The 17,700-nt window shown below is 32.7% G+C and overlaps 1 protein-coding gene across 2 annotated transcripts; it reads right to left on the bottom strand.

The window, feature by feature from the left end:
- Positions 1–1,817: 1,817 nt before the first annotated feature.
- LOC114335435 (DNA ligase 1) lies at positions 1,818–16,606 on the bottom strand. Of its 2 annotated transcripts, none has more exons than XM_028285674.2 (15): positions 16,495–16,606; positions 16,391–16,441; positions 16,095–16,154; positions 15,822–15,860; positions 14,215–14,277; positions 13,875–14,161; positions 13,275–13,380; positions 13,039–13,211; positions 12,167–12,659; positions 10,176–10,377; positions 9,664–9,867; positions 9,225–9,441; positions 8,386–8,621; positions 7,072–7,269; positions 1,818–2,086 (listed from the first exon to the last, which is right to left on the bottom strand). In XM_028285674.2, the coding sequence occupies exons 1-15, from the start codon at positions 16,509–16,511 to the stop codon at positions 1,913–1,915; spliced, it is 2,520 nt and encodes an 839-aa protein (XP_028141475.2). In that variant the 5' UTR covers positions 16,512–16,606; the 3' UTR covers positions 1,818–1,912. The 2 variants fall into 2 exon arrangements, with proteins under 2 accessions (XP_028141475.2, XP_028141474.2); XM_028285673.2 differs by having other exon boundaries at positions 16,204–16,441; positions 16,495–16,602.
- Positions 16,607–17,700: the final 1,094 nt, after the last annotated feature.

The following is a 17,700-nucleotide window of genomic DNA, read 5'->3' as shown; positions in this document are numbered from 1 at the left end:
TGGAGGAAATCAGTTAGTAGATAAAATCCATAAACTAATTAATAATATATGGGAACAAGAAATACTACCTGAGAAATGGACAGAAGCAATACTGTGTCCTATTCACAAAAAAGGAAATATGGCTGATAGTCAGAATTATCGAGGCATAGCGCTGCTAAACATAACGTATAAAATATTGGCTATGCATATTAAAAACAAATTAACAACGAAGGTTGATAAAAGCATAGGAGAATATCAATGTCTATTCAGAAAAGGCAGAAGTACTGTGGATCAGGTCTTCACACTACGAGAAATACAGGCTGAAAGTTACGAATATAATAAAGACACCATGGTTCTTTTCATTGACTTTAAACAGGCTTTCGATCGAGTGAAATGAAGCGAATTATTCACAGCATTACAAGACATGGACGTTTCTCCAAAGCTTATTAGAATTATAAAATTAACTCTCCAAAGAACAATAAATAAAGTCAAGATAAACAATACTATAACAGAAAGCTTTGAGGTCAAACAAGGAGTGCGACAGGGTGATCCATTATCGTCTATAATGTTTAGCATATTACTAGAAAAGGTTATACAGGAAGCAAACATTAATAGAACAGGTCTGATCTACCACAAAAAACATCAGTGCTTGGCATTCACAGACGATATGGTAATCTTGAGTAGGAGCAAAATAGAACTTATAGAAACAGTCATGAAACTCGAGGAGAGGGCAGCAACCAAAGGATTGTATATAAATGACGCAAAAACAAAGTATATGAAATGGGCAAATAAGCAATTCGTTCGGTATCAATACATAACAATGACAACAGCGAAGGGAACACAGTATAAATTCGAAGAAGTGGAGAGATTTGAGTAATTAGGAACTGTCTTCACAAGAGATCCTAACTGTGAAGAAGAAATACAAAAGAGAATTATGTCGGACAACCGCGCTATATTTGCTTTTAATGGGTTAAGAAGTAAAAATATATCACGAAGAGCAAAACTAAGAACTTACAAGACCGTAATAAGGCCGATAATAACGTAAGCTTCTGAAACATGGGTCACAACGAAAAAACACCGAGAGTTGTTATTAGTTTGGGAGAGGAAAATACTGCGCAAAATCTTGGGTGCATGGACAATGGGTAAGAATGGACAAATAAGGAATGGACAATGGGTAAGAACAAATAAGGAACTAACTGAGCTCTATCAAGATCCTAACATACTAGCAGTAATTAAGGCGCAAAGACTTAGATGGTTGGGCCATGTGCAGAGGATGATTCCATCTAGAATTCCCAGAATGGTACTATCTAGTGCATTGGCAGGGAAAAGGCGAAGAGGAAGACCGAGGTCACGATGGAGTAATGGAGTTATGAGAAGAATTAACGTAAGGAACTGGGAAAGAAAAGCGACTGACAAAAGGGAGTGGAAAAGAATAGTACATAAAGCCATGGGCCTACTAGGTTCGTAGTGCTTATATATTATTATTATTATGTTGTCAGAGATGGAAGATGGACTAAGAAAATTTTAGACGGAAGACCTAGACCCGATGCTTATCGTAATCGAGGACGTCCGACAATAAGGCTGTCGGACGACATCCTTGCAAGCAACTGCAAAACGGCCACTGATGATAATCCTTCATCCAAAATTTCTTCTAAACTAGATATCAAGAACATTCACAGACGAACATTCATAATATAAATGTAGCAGGACAACAAAAGTAGACCGAGATTGTAAAGTCGAAAAGCATTGTCTCGTAATCAGAATATTTTGAGACGGAAAATGCTTTTACCAAAAGGTTACACGATAAAATAAGTACATATTGAAAAATAAGATCCAAATAGCTTCAATCATATGTATTTTATTATAAAAAAATATTTATAACAGGATTTCGTTAATTATTTAGCAGTACGTTCTTATAGGTAACAAAAAATATTTAGTAAAAATCATCATTATCAAACTTATTCGGCTGTTGCTGATTTTTCACTTGTTCCTGACTGGAGTACATTTGAGCAATTTGCTGAGATGTTGTCGCTTCTTCTACACTCTTATCGTCTCTCACTCTCAAAAATCTTGGAAATCGAAGTGAGATTCCCTTTTCTGGATCCACCTAAAACGCAATTGTAATAATAAATCAGAACTGTGTGCTTACTAATTAAAAATTAACAAGATCCACAAGCAAACATTTTTCCTGTAGCTGGCTGTATGCCATTAATCACAAAAAATGTATTCAAAAATCCTTTATAAAAGGTATATACAGTAAAACCTCGATATAACGGACTAATTGGGGAAACGGGGTGTCCGTTAAAGCCGAAAGTCCATTATATAAAAATAGGTTTAAAATAAACAAAAAACTTATTTTTTGAAAATATGTACACTGTATTTAAATATAAATAAAAAACACAAACAAAATTATATTTAATTAACTTCAGAAATTCGTCGTGAAGTGACGTTGTTTGATATCGACACGCTTGTTTCGGTAATCCTTCTTTGAAAAAGGAATCAAGTTTTGTTTGCACTTTTGAAGTTTGCTGTTTTTTATAATCAACTCTCTAAAATTACGAAATTGCGTATAATACAGTTGAACTTCGTTGTCTGAATAATCAATAAATGTTATTAGATCGTTAAGAACTTCATTTTTTGCAGTGTTGTTTTGCCTTCTTTGCTATCTTCACTTCCATCCTCATGTTTTAGGTTCATAACTTCATCTGCTATTTCACTTTCAGTCGTGATATTATACACAGGGACACCTTCATCTACTTCTAGCCATTGTAAAATAAAACATCTCAGCTACCTACTTCTTCTCTGGCATTGTTAGATATGTATTGTCTTACAGAAATCAGGAATTTCCAACCCTTCTAATCTTATGTCTGCATCTTGGCCAACAGACAATTTTTTTTACTAGATATTCGTTTGGTTTCCAAAATTATTCCCTGATCCATGGGTTGAATATGTGATGTTGTATTTTTGGCAAAAACATACAACTGAAGTTTCTAGGTAGGTGTAGCATTTGGGGTCCACGGGGACCCCGTTGGTATTCAATGTATCTTGGTATGTGACAGGTTAAGCATGTATCATATTAACAGGACGTTTTTAATTTTTTTACATTTGACCGGATTTTTCTTCCGTTATATCCGAAGTCCGTTATATAGAGGTCCGTTATATCGAGGTTTTACTGTATTTATTAAAAAACCATCAAAGGGCCATACCTAAATCACAGAACGTTTTCGATCAACGCAAATCATCATTTTTGAAACACATACTACACTACTTCAAACAAGGAACCCAAGTGCCTTGTGGGGAGTCGTAAGATGCCGAAGGTCATATCCATACGTTTTTTTATCCATCACTTGGACTTTTTAAAAATAATGTAACTCTAATATTATATTGTGTTAACATTTAAAGGGTTTTTAGCCATTTACAGTTAAGTCCACGAGTCTTTACCCGTGCGTCATTAATACCTGGCAAGATAAAACACATACTTTTTATCTAGTATCATTCTCTTTCCCGCATGAAACTAAAGACAAACCAACTGCCGCCTGTTAGGTAAAAACACATGTTATTTTTATAAACGATCTAGACTCAGTGCATTGAAAAGAGATAGGTACAAAGAAAGACGATTGGGGATGTTTTCATAATATATTTATATAATATATTGTATTTTAAGTACAATTACTGACGTTTTGGTTTATTTACTTTTGTGGCTGTCAGTTTGTTGAATTTTTTCCTGTTATTTTGTCGAATTTTTGCATTTTGAAGTTTTTTATAGTATAAAAACAGTTGTTTTCACAACTAATTTTATATTGGAGTTATAAATTTCATGATAAGTTTATGTTATTTTACGATAAAATTTGACAATGTACAAAGCTAACCTCATTGTTGACACAGTTAAGGGATGCTTGTGTTTAATGTTCTGCCAAAGTGAATAAAATAACAAAAAAAAAAAGAATGCGTGTGTACTTTGTACGCACGTAAGAAGTTATACTTCTATTATATGATTTCAACGAAATAAATATACTTTCAACAAATTATTTGTATTTTATTTAAAGATTAAACTAATTTTTACTTGCTACTTTCCAAAAATTTTTATTAAAACAATAATAGCCCAGTAAATGAACGGGAAATTCGGCGATACCGTGTAATTTTCAGGGGCAACTCCGAATTGCATGAAAATTTGGATTTAGGTTCTAATTACCCTCCACTTCAAAGTTGAAATTGTACTGTTGGTTGCTTTTACTTAGGGGGTGACAGTCACCCCTTCTCGGGGGTGAAAAAACATACGTTCAAGATAAGACCGGCAATGGATAAATTGACTGATTTTAAGCAACTTTTGTTCTATAGAGTTTTTACGTAAGTCAATATTTTTCGAGTTATTTGCCATTGAAAATGTTGATTTTTCGACAAAAAAACTACGTTTTCAGACGGTTTTTCGCAAATAACTCAAAAAGTAAATATTTTATCAAAAAAATATCCTTGCAAAAGTTTAGCTTATAAAAAAACGCAAAAAATGGTGTATCAGTAAAGTATATCAATCAAATAAAAACAAAGTTGTAGCTCATGAAAAATACGTTCTTATTCGTCTAATTCCAAATCGAATATTTCAAGGTGAAATCACCGAAAAATTAAGCACTTTTCGGGAAAAACCCATTTAAACTTTTTTAAAGTGTTTATAAAAAGCTTTGTTTTAATTGTTAATAAAAGTTTTAGCATTAAACATAAGCGAGTTACGCTCAAAATAAAGTTGGCTCTCTTTTTTTTTGTAAAAAATCATGAAAATCTCGCCGTGTTTAGCTCCCCAAATGAAATGAGTCGCTACCGCTTTACAAACAATTTACTTACCTATCTATTTTTTATATGATCTGTCAGTCTCACCGGTTTAAAGTGTTTATTTTGAAAGGGTTATAATTGAGAAAGCTTGAATGGGTCACTAATCACGAGTGTATGCAAATTTTGAACAGCCTTATCTTAACCAATTTTTGTCTTATGAAGAAACAAAATAAACTAGCATATTTATAATAGCAAAACCTACATTTTTTTACTCTTTAAGATTTTTCTTATCACTAATACTTTTTAAGTTATTTTAAAAAAATGAAATTTTTCAAAAATTTTTAGAATTTTTTTTTACTTTAAAACCAAACGTTTTTAAAAATAAGCACTTCAAACCAATCAAACTTACAGATCATATAAACAATATACATACAGTTAAAATAGATGGTAAATCCAAACGATTAATTTCATTTAGGGTGCTAAATAGAGGGAGGTTTTCACGATTTTTTTTACCAAAAAAAAAGGGGCCAACTTTTTTTCAGTGTAACTCGTTTATTTTTTATGCTGTAAACTTTTGTAATAAACAAATAATAAGCTTTTTTTCGATACTTTAAAAATGTTAATAAGGTTTTCCCGAAAACGCTTCTTTCTTCGGTGATTTCGCGTTGAATTATTCGATTTGGAATTAGACGAATAAGAACGTATTTTTCATGAGCTACAACTTTGCTTCTACTCAATTTGTAGACTTTACTGGTACACCATTTTTTCGTTTTTTTATAGGCTGCACTTTTGCCAAAAATATTTTTTTCGATAAAATATTTACTTTTTGAGTTATTTGGGAAAAACGGTCTGAAAACGTAGTTTTTTTGTCGAAAAATCAACATTTTAAATCGCGAATAACTCGAAAAGTATCGACTTACGTAGAAAACTTTATAGAACAAAAAGTGCTTAAAATAAGTCAATTTATCCATTTCCGGCCTTATTTTAAACACGCGTTTTTCAACCCCCGAGAAGGGGCAAATGTCACCCCCAAGTAAAATAAAAGCAACCAACGGCACCAATTCAACTTTGAAGTGGAGGGTAAGTAGAACCTAAATCAAAATTTTCATGCAATTCGGAGTTGCCCCTGGAAATTACACTCCAAAACGGTCATTTATTGGGCTATAAGAAAAATAAAAAAAATTAGAAAACACACGGAGATTCGAATCGGGGACCTCTCGATCTCCGGTCACGCGCTGTACCACTGCGCTATACTCCCTTTGCTTTGACAGGTTACAAGATTTCTCATACATACTGACAAATTTAATAAACCAAGTGAAGTATACAAAAATACTTTAAATAATATACTTACTATTATTATAAAATATCTTATTCCCGAGGAAGACAAATCCAAAGACACAAAAATTATAATAAATATATTTAAAACACTAATAATATATACTTTTCACGCACACCTTATTTGCGCTACATAAAGATGTAGTGACTAACATACTGTCGGTGTGCGCATGCGCCAGGGAATGTAAAAAATTCACCCTCGTGCCTAAAGAAGTATAACTTCAAAAAATATGTTATTGAATTTTTTTATAAATTGTTTATTTATTTATTAATCAATGATAATACAATAATTTATTAAGCTACTTCAAATGTATAATAAAGTCGTCTACTTTAAAATGTATAATACGTGTCTGAATTGCCGATATAAATGAGTCAGATTAAATAAATTATTAGAAGAATTTTTTACTAAGCAACAACATTTTTGTTTATTTAGTATTATTTTGTATTTTGACAACGACACCCGACTTGGGCGTCGAAACGTTAATAAAATCATTTTTAGGTAAAATTGTGGCTTATTTCCCATTTGAATATACTTGATTATAAAAATGCCACAAGAAAATAGCTTCAGAACAACTTCAAATGTACTTTTAAAGCAAAACTTAAATTTGACATTCTATTTATTTGATAACGTCAAATTTTATACTATAACCCATGATCGAAATAATACCCACTTTCTGTAACTTGCTGTTGCGTTTAGTAAATTTCCGACTTAATTCGTATGCTTTAAATGATGACGCACGGGTAAAGACTCGTGGACTCAACTGTATTTTTGGTTGCTCAGTATGTGATTTGTCTGTATTAGCACTGATGACGATCTATGTAGATCGAAAACGTTCTTTTATTTAGATGTGGCCCTTTGAGAGTTTGTTATAAATATACACGTTTTATAAAGGAATTTTCAATATTATTTTTAATTAAAAATTAATTAAATGTGATTAGTTTCAGAGTTCATAGACACAAGTTTGAATGATAAGTTTGAAGGGTAATACTTACGATGCCTATCCCCGCCCGATGAACAGGAGATAGGGACAAATCTGCACACTTTATTTCCCACACTTGGACTGCATCAAACCAGTGATCAGGTTCAAGTGAGCTGTCAAACCTGTAGTACGATTTTGGTTGTGGAATAATGTGACTTTTGAAAAATTCCGAATGGGTTGCCAAATTTTCGTCAGTAAAACCAGTTCCAATCTAGAAAAAAATATATAATTAATGCTAAATTACATCTAAGCAACATTTCAGAAGATTATCACGGCACTTTGTTAATAATATCACCTATCAACAAGTACTCACCTTTAGGAATAATTAAAACAATCGAAAATATCTACCAGAATAACACAATAAAAGTAAAAATAGAAGAAGAGCTAACTGACCCAATTGAAGCTAACAATGGGATGAATACAGGGGGATTGCCTAAGTCCTCTATTGTCCAACCTAATCATGCATGAAATAATAAAAAAAATAAGAACTAAAAAAGGTACCAAATGTTAGAAAAACAACTTAAAATAATTTGCTATGCAGACGATGCAATACTAATCTCTCAAAGTGGAGATGATTTACAACGTATGCTGCACCAATTTAATGTAACTGCCAGAAAATTTAACACGTGAATTTCCCCAAAAAAGACAAAATGCATGATTATAACAGCAAATCTACTAAGACGTAAATTAGAGCTGAAGAGTCAGATAATAGAACACGTGATGGAGTTTAAATATCTAGGCATCACACTATCTAGCTACGAAAGGAAGAAACATAAGTGAAAGATCAAATTAATAGAGCAAACAGAACCGCAGGTTACCTGAATGAAACAATATGGAGAAATAAAGATAAAAAAGAAATGAAAAGCAGAATTTACAAAACAGTCATCAGACTAATAATGACATACGAGGCAGAAATCAGACCTGACAGACAGATCAAAAAGAATGCTAGAAACAGCAGAGATGAAAAACCTTTGAAAAATCGATGGTAAGACATATGGAACAGAGCTAGAAGTATAGATATACGACGGAGATGCAAAATAGAGAACATTATTAACTGGGTAAGAAACAGAAGAGTAGAATGGAACGACCACATAAGCTGAATGACAATAAATGGGGTACTAATGACTGTGAGAGACGGTTCTCCAATGGGAGGACAATCAGTGGAAAGACAACGAAAAAGATAGAACTTACAGGAGGCACATTGAAAAAAAAAACAAACAATTATGTGTACACAAAAAGAAGAAGACGAACAAGTACTCGGTAACACATTTCTCAGAACTAAAAAGCTTTGTTAGCGAATCATGTATCAGTACATCTAAGTATTTACCTTGCATATACTTTGATACTCTTCACTATCTTTATCATAACAAGCTAATAAGAAGCCTCCATAATGTCCAGTACGTTTTCCTTTGCCGATATATCCACCAATAACAACTACATCCAATGTGTCACCAACACCATCCAAATAATCTTTTTTTAACTTCAACCAATTATGTGACCTTTTTGCGATTTCGTAAGTGGCTTCCTTGTGAAGAGTTTTCACCATCAGTCCTTCGCAATTACCTAAAAATAATGTCATTAAAAGATTAATATTTCATAAAATAATCTGTATAATGTAATTTGACCATAATAGCAACATCTCTATATAAACACTGGAACGAGAGTATAGTAATACTTATTACCCAAAAAAGGGACAAATGTCACATGTGACCAATAGAATTATAGACCTATATCGTTGTAATACATCAGACCATCTGCTGACAATGAGAATTTCTGGATTTCCTGGATTTCTTGCTCTCATAGACTAGGAAAAGGTATTTGATAGTATCGGGATATGGACCATAGAACAAGCTATTAATAATTATAGAATATATTCGAGATAGACACCTAATGCATGATTTATATTATGAAAACGTAACTATGATACTACAACTAGACGAAATACAAAACCTCTTCTCATTAAGAGAGGAGTTAGAAGACCTTACGAAAGTAAAACCAAGAGGAAGACCACAGATTGGAACAAATTGGAAGTATGTTATTAAGGATAAAAACCGATGGAAGGAGAGGCATATGTCCATATGTGGACGACAGAAGGCTAAGAAGATATAATTTGACATATACCTACAAATTAAACATAACCAAATTAACAAAAATATATTATCATACCTTTTATACTTTCATCTAAAAATTGATGCACCTCTTCCATTGTAGCGGTATCCATGTGTTTTGCAAATATCCACTCTCCTTCAATTTCTTTAAAGTTGTTCTTCAACAATTCCCTTCGTTCAGAGAAAGGTTTTCTAACCAAAGGTTCTCCGTTGAAGTATAATAAATCAAACATAAAAACACATACTTGAACTTTAATATCAGTCTCATTGGCATCCTGTAAAGAAAAAATGTGTATTTTAATAACAAACACAATACGGGGGCTGGTCAATAAATCTGTGACTTTTTGAATTTCCCGCCTCTTAATTAAAATGGCAACACTGCTCCTGTCAACAGGTAGTGTTGCCAAGCTGCGTCATTTATTTCGCATTTGGCAGCCGTTGATAATGTAATACCGCGCGTTTTGAGAAGAAAATGGTAAAAAGATTTCATTAATTACCTTTCTTTTCCGTGTACTAAGAATTTGAAAAGGTAAAATTCTTTTCTGCTCTGTATCCCAAGCCACCACCTCTCCATCAAGAATACAAGAATTTACTCCATCTGTTCTACACTTTTCCAGTCTTGAAATTATATCAGGGTACTTTGTAGTGTTATTTTCCTGGTTTCTACTGAATATACTAACATTCGTACCATCTATATGAATCTGAAATAGAAAATCAGTGTTAAAGATTTGTGCCTGGTTGCACCAACAAATAGTAAGCTGCAGCTTTGCCCAGCTCAGGTTATAGATAGGACCGCTTTAAGTCTCACTTGCGTTGCACCATAATTTTAGATTTTTATCATCTCAATACATGTGGCAATTCACATGGCAAGCTGATAATTGATCTAAGACTCAATGGTGCAACATGTATGTTTCGTAAGCTGAGCTTAAGGCATGTTTTAAGCTTAGGATATCTTTGGATCTCTACATAATTGAAGTATATTGTTTTATGTGTATTGAAAACTGTTTACCTGAGCCCTTTCCCCATCATACTTCCATTCACACGTAAATTTCAATCCATCGAATCTGTGCAAAACCTCCTGGACCCCCTTTGTCGGATGAGCTAACATTGGTTTCAAAGGTATACCAGGCGTAATCTTACAATGTTCTGGTAAACTTTTGATGCCGGTACTTAATATGACTGGGATTATTTTATCATAGTTGGGGCATTCACTGAAACAACAAACAAATCTATAATAACTGTCTTACATTATGGTAATTTTACACTTACCAATACATAAGCAATTAGAAAAATAATAACAAATAATGGTGACACTCGCAGACAAGAATACAGAGAATTGAGTAAATACAAGCAAGGCATACTCAAAAAGATACAAGAAAAATAAAAAACAAAAGGAAATAAGAAAAAATTTATTAGGAAAAAGAAAAATGGAAAGAGGATGTCAGAAAAATAACCTTTACATGAAAAATGATGAAGGAATATTAATAAATGAACCAGGGTAAAATAAGAAATTGATGATCAAACAGTAGTAGAAATACCTACAAAGGAAGAAAAGGAAAATGTAATAGAGGGTCTAAAAACAATAAAAGCCCAGGAATAAAAAAATATTGGCAGAAATTATAAAGCAGTAAGAAAAGGCTACATAAAGAGGTACACAATCTGATAAAATGCATATGGAAAGAGAAAAATGCAAGGAGAAAGTGGACTATAGCAATATTGTATAGACAAAAAGGTGACAAAATACATACATATCAACAAGGGTCCTATAGCCTCTGCCGCATCTCGCATTTCAATTTCCACCTTTTTCAGTTGGTCCATTCTTCTTCATTATTTATGGTTCTGTCCTTATTCCTCTGATTCCTTCTCTCCATTCCAATGCTGGCCTTCCTCTCTTTCTTCTATTCCATGGAATATAGTTTAAGGTCTGTTTTGGCCATCGTTTATCATCCATTCGCATTACATGCCTGTACCATAAAAGCTGTTTGTATTTTATTGTATCTATGGTATTGTAATCCTTCCTGTTCTTCTTATTTTTTCATTTAGTATGCGATCTGGATATCCGACACTCTTCTTAGATAGTTCTACTACTTCTAGTTTTCTCTTTATTTTCATTGTCATTTGCCAATTTGGTGTTTGTATCACATTTGGATCCTGTTGTATTTTCTGCTGGATGTCCTGTTTCAATGTTCCTTCCTTCGCTATGACTGTCCCTAGGTATTTAAATTCTTCACATTTTTTTATATCTCTAATTAAGAGTTGTGGGTCCCTTTTTTCGTTCTTTATTCTAAAATATTCTGTTTTGTTTATATTGATTGAGAGTCCCCAATTTTTGTATTCTTCGGTTAACTTTTGAATCATATAATCCATGACTTCCTCATCATTTGCCATAATCACTTGATCTTCTGCGAAGAAAAGATTTGTTATGTAATTTACTTGTTTCCAAGTTCTTACAAATACACATTCCTGTGCATTTTCTCCTCCAGTTGTTTGATGATTCCTGAATGTACATTTTTAATAGGTGACAAAATCTTGACACAAATCATAAGGAAAAAGCTAAATCGTCTCAAAAATAGACTTTCTAAAAGATCGGAGAGAAAAAAAATACAAAGAGCACTGGAGGTGTGAAAATAGATGTTCAATTGAGAAGAACGAATAATAAAGAACTTTAAGAACTATATAACGAAGAAAACTAACAAACAAATCAGAGAATACGATATTTGGGACACTTGAAAGAATGGGAAAGGAAATGGTAGATACTATCACGAAACCAAATACAAAAAAGAAGAAAAGGTAGACCAAGAAAGATATAAAAGAACAGTGTCTATGAAAACTCGCAAAAAAATAATATTGAGAATTGGAAATAAAAAGCATTGGATAGAAATCAATGGAAGGAAGTGGTTAAGAAATGTATAGAAAGACTATAAAAATCTTAAATGTAAATAAATAAATGTAAATGGCCAAGGTTTGTTGGGCCCTATAAAATAAATAAACTACACTTACCAATAAGCTGTCTTCAAAATAAGACCATATTTATCATATTTTGCTTTAAATGCATCAGAACCCATTTCCTTTGCTCTATTCATCACTTCAGGTGGATATTCTTGTCCTGGTGGAGTCATAGTACAAGCCAGTGCAAGAGCTTGTAAGACTGATTGCTCAGCTAGACCTATTCTTAACTTCCCGGCCAATGACCTTATCAAATACCTGGCCTCAGAATCCTGACAGGCCACGAACATAGACTGGATCTTCTCCACCTTTTTTGCTTGCGATGCATTGCCAGTCATTTTTGCTATATCTTTGAGTTTATCAAAAACTCCCCTCACTGTTAGCCTGGCAGGCTTGATGAGCATTCTTTGGTTGGATTTTGATTTTTCTGCCACTAATCCCAAGTCTCCAACTTCTTGACTGTCGGCTTTAATTTGGGCTAGGGTTCTGCCTGTACTTTGAGCAATTGCTTTCATCAAATTTGTTTCTGCGATTCCTAACTCTAAACCTACAAATCACCAATCTGGATAAAAAAATATAATCATTTGCAGTAAACATTTAAAATTAATGAAATACCAATAACTCGAATTCTGTGGACTTTTCATACATAGGTATACATCTATAGAAAGGTTGGAAAGAAAAGATGTATTATGTTAACCAACAACTCCAGTCTTTACTGCTATTAAGCTATGGGAGTGGTCGAAAAACAGTGGTCGAGTGTTTGAGGATGAAGGAGTATTAAATTGAAAAACCAAGGCAAAGGATAGGAAAGAATGGAAACTGATTCTAGAACAGGCCAAAACTCACCAGAGCCAATAATGGCATAATAATGATGAGATCAAAAAACAATTTGAAACATATTTTGATAAAAACACTACTGTACAAACCTTCATATGCAGGAGCCAACTTGTTTAAACATAAATAAACACTTGGCAACAGATCATCTGGTGACAAAACAATGACAGATCTAAAATAGTTGCTAAGAATTTCTATGATCTTTAATCTTGCTGATATTTCTTCTATTTCTTCAAATGTGCTTGACAATGCACTGTACGGAACCCTAAAAAGACAAACAAAAGCAAATAACATATCTGGAAGATTTGGTTTAAAACATTTAAGTTACTTTTCTTTGTGTTTCCATGTAGCATCTTTGATTGGATCATATTTGGTGGATGCTGGGTTATATTTTTTCTTATCATCTTTAGTTGATGCATCTGATTTTTGAACACCTACAAAAAGAACAATATGTCTAAGTATAATAACCAGTAGTTAATTTCTGTTCTGATCTTTTGTATGCTGTGGAGACATGGACTCTCAATAAACAATGTCTCAATATATAGGAAGCATTTGAAATGTGGACATATTGAAGAATGATGAGAATCTCCTGGACAGACAGAATAACCAATGAAGCAGTACTAAGAAGAATAGAGAACAGGGAGATACTGGATTGGATCAAAATAAGAAAACTGCAATATCTAGGTCATATAAAATGTGACAGATATGAATTCCTAAAATTAATAATGCAGGGAAAGATTCAAGGAAAGAGCAGCATCGGTAGAAGAAAAATGTTCTGGCTGAGATACCTGAGAGAATGGTTTGGATGCAGCTCAACTGAACTCTTTCAAGCTTTAGTGTCAAAAGTTAGAATAGCAATGATGATTGTCAATCTTCTTCATAATTGGCAGTCAATGTGTTAAACCCTATAAATAAAAAACATAATTACCAAATACAAATGTGTTAACTTTTTTCTTAGGCTCATCTTTTGAAACTTCTTTAACCTCCTTTATCTTTTCCTTATTGTCCTTTGTATCAGGCTTATCTTTGTTTTTAGGTGATGTCTTTGCCTTTGGTGATGTGGATTTTTCCTCTTTAATTTTATTAGTGATACTATCAGGTATACCTACTGGTGTTTCACTGAGCCTCTGTTTCTTTGTAACCAATTCTGTTTTTTTCTCGTCGTCAGACTTCTTTCCATTGATGTCCTTTGGATCAGTATCCATACAGTTGGATCTACAAGCAAGACATGAAAATAAAAAGAATCTTATGAAAATTGAGAAACTTACTGCTCCTCCTGGTCAGATTCATCACTACTTAAAATCCGAGCCCTTTTACTTCTTCTTTTAGCACTAAAAAAATGAGAAAACTTTACATACTGAACTTAAAATCGTTGCAGTTTTGTTGGTTGGATTGTGTAGCTCGACAGAACTATTGCCGGTCCCAAGCCCAGATAAAGGAGGAGGGGGTCTACAGTCAGGTTAGTTAAAAACAATTTATGGAAAGCGAGAAATATACTTTGCATTGATACTTGGAATGTGAAGTCTCTAAATATAAGAGAGTAGGAAATTACAAAAGAAGCTTGTAAAAAATATAGACAAAATTATTATATTATATCAAGATATACAATACTATATCAAGAAGGAAAAAAATATACAGTATACAGTGCAATAGTTTTGTTTTGAAATTATTGATTATAAGCTGTACATCTGGCATAACAATTTGCATCTAGCATAAAATGTAATTTTAGGTACATTTGGACTGCGTTATGTAATAACGGATTAACCGCCAAAAGTCCAAAATCGAGATATTAGTGCCATCTTGCAGCTAGGGTGCAAATCTATGTATAAAATATGTTTTTTGTAAAAAAATTAACAAAAAAGCTGTTTTTAAATGCCTGTATTAAGCGACATTTTTTATTTTATTAAAAAAAATCTCACACTAGGATTTGTAATATCGAACTAAACGCCAATAATGGTACATAATCCATTGTCATAAACAAAAATCCGCATCTTTGTAAGTGTAATAACGAATCAAGCGCCACGAATAGTCGGTTAATTCTTTATTACAAAACATAACTTATTTACTAATGTTTAAGATATCGAATTAAAAGACATCCTTTTTCAGGTAACATCAGATTAAGCGCCAAATATGTCTCTTAATCCGGTATTCGGATCTTAACTCATGCATATCTTAAAAAATCATTAACGAATTAAGCGACATTTGATCGAATAACTTTTAAAATATAAATTATTTTTAAAAAATTTTAAACACATGTAAAAGTCTATTTACATTTGCATTAATATATTAAATATGGAACATGTCAGTACTATATTTTAGAAATACAGTAGAACCCCGCAAATCCGAACTAATTGGGGGGACAGCCTGTTCGGATTCCGAAAAGTTCAGATTATCCAAAAGTTAGCCTTAACTAGTAGTTCAAAGCTTTCATTGTGATTTTGAGTAGCCAAACGTTCTCGCAAGAGTGTGGACAATATTTTTGGACTCAAGTTGACTACGAGAGAACCAAAGTAAGTTTGTGTTTAACCTTTATAAACATTTTATAAACCTATATATTAAAGTATAATATTTATTTTTAAGAAATTTTAAATGTCAAAGTCCTAGTAATCTTACATTGTCCAATTTTCTGGCTTTACTCTGAATAATAAACATGTTTCTAAGTTTTTGTCTTGAATTTTTAATTTTTTTTCACTTTCCGTTGGTTCGGATTTACCGAAAGTTCGGATTCGCGGGGTTCGGATTTACGGGGTTCTACTGTAGTACCAAAAACAAATTTAAAACCTTTAAGCCGATTTATCTCAAAACTACATTTTGGCGCTTAATCCGCTATTACATAACGCGGTCCATTTTACATTCAAGATTGTAACAATTTTACCTGCTAATATTTGGAGATGTCTCCTCTGGTGTTGGTGATCTGAAAAATTATATTATTAGTCACAACTTAAAAGGTAAAAATAAATGGGTTCATTCTGACGACCTCAGCAGCTGGACAGCTGAGTGAGCAGTAACGTTCAGCCACAAGCGACTGGAAGTCAGCTGCTGTGAGAATTACTGAGCGTTCTCTATTGTCACTGGATACAACCACTAAGCTGCTTTGTGCTTACAGTCAGCCGTTGAGGTCTTCCGAACATACCCCAGATCTATTTACCTCTCTGTTTTCTTAGTAGGTGTTGTGTTATTCCTTTTTTCGACATCGCTGACTGACAATCTAAAACATCAAGATAAATTGTAAGTGAGAACAAGGGTAATAAACTTACTTTTTAACTTGAAGTTTTTGTATAGTTGGTGTCTTCTTTAATTGTGATTTGATCTTATTAGAAATAGTATTTTTTGTGTGCCTTTCACAAAATAGTACTGTGATAAACTTATTTGACTTGAAATTACTGGCTCTAAATAGATAAGTAGACCTTAGCAAATACATTTTTATTCAATTAGTACACATACCCAGTACCAGTATTTTCTTTGTTGTTTGTGGGAACTTTTTTAAAGAATGATCTAAAATAAAAATAATTAGAAAATTGCTAAATAATCAATATTTAAATACTAACGTAATACTTTTTTGCATGTTTGTTTATTTAGGCCACAGTATTTAGGCGCCAAATATACTTTAATTATTTTAGGTTATGATCTACTGACGTCTGACGTTTACTTGCGTCATTTGCGTCTTACGTCATTGATGACAACTAACATAAAAAATCTTCTTCCACAAACATAAAGGCATAAATAAAACATCAACAATAAATTGAATAATTCAAGGTCAAATTTGACTTATACAAAACACCCAGTTTTGCCGTGAATAAAAAGAAAATAAAGAAATTTGACAAAATAAAACATATCCAATTGTTCTATTTCATCAAATTCCTTCATTTTCTTTTACAAACCATACCTTTTGTACACGTTAAATTTGGCCTTGAATAACTTTGTCAATTTCTTATTCAATTTATTGTTGATGTAAAGTGGACATAACATGCAACGCTGCGCAAGCTGTCAAATAGAGGGCCTTAGCCTTATTACTAACCTGATAAGACCACTCAAACGAATAAAAGAAGAAGATCATTTGACATTTTCGAATAGTCCCAAAAGTTTAAAAATTTAATATTTAGAAATTTTTTATGAACGGAAATACTAAATAGTCCAGCTTTTTCAATAATAAATGGCAATCAGATATGGTATGTATAAATTCGATATGTATTTGTTGGCTCATGCCAGGTATGTTTATTATATTTTATTTTATACATTATGGCCCGGTCTTTTCACCTCCGCTCCGAATAAATATTTTATTAGGAAGTTTATCCGGCAGATTACATGTAAATATGTCAAATAAACCTCCGAATAACTTTTATCCGGAGGTGAAAAGACCGGGCCTATGTTATTTAATTTGTACAATAATGGATTCTGTTACCTGCATATAAACTATCATAAATAGGTTTTTAAGTTTAGAGCGGCTTAGTTAATCTGAAGTTACACTTTAAATATAATTAACCGAAGATATTTATTAAGTAACGAGATTTTTGTTGTTTCAGATAGGTACCATTCTCAGGAATTTAGATTCGAAAGTTTACAAATGAATATTGCAATCATAGATGTTAATTTTTTTGCAAATTTCCCAAGTGATTCCCACAACGAATGAGTGCAAAGAAAGTTATTCAAGAAATATTCATAAATCAGGCAGGAGGATCCCTTTGAATGAACCAGCAGGTAACCTTGTTTCTGTAACATTAAGGGCCGGTACTTTATGCCTCGATTAACAGCCC

Source organism: Diabrotica virgifera, chromosome 2 (assembly GCF_917563875.1).
Source record: "Diabrotica virgifera virgifera chromosome 2, PGI_DIABVI_V3a".
Lineage (NCBI taxonomy): Eukaryota > Metazoa > Arthropoda > Insecta > Coleoptera > Chrysomelidae > Diabrotica > Diabrotica virgifera.
The sequence above is the reverse complement of the archived record's forward strand: the minus strand, read 5'-3'. Positions and strand labels throughout refer to the sequence as shown.

Bases quoted from the DNA above. Each gene is read 5' to 3' on its own strand.
- LOC114335435 (XM_028285673.2), bottom strand. From the start codon at position 16,367: ATGTATTTGCTAAGGTCTACTTATCTATTTAGAGCCAGTAATTTCAAG. The intron at 14,278-15,821 runs GTAAAATTGTTA...TCATTTTTTTAG, and splicing joins ACATCTCCAAATATTAGCAG to TGCTAAAAGAAGAAGTAAAA. The intron at 9,868-10,175 runs GTAAACAGTTTT...TTTCTATTTCAG, and splicing joins ATGATGGGGAAAGGGCTCAG to ATTCATATAGATGGTACGAA.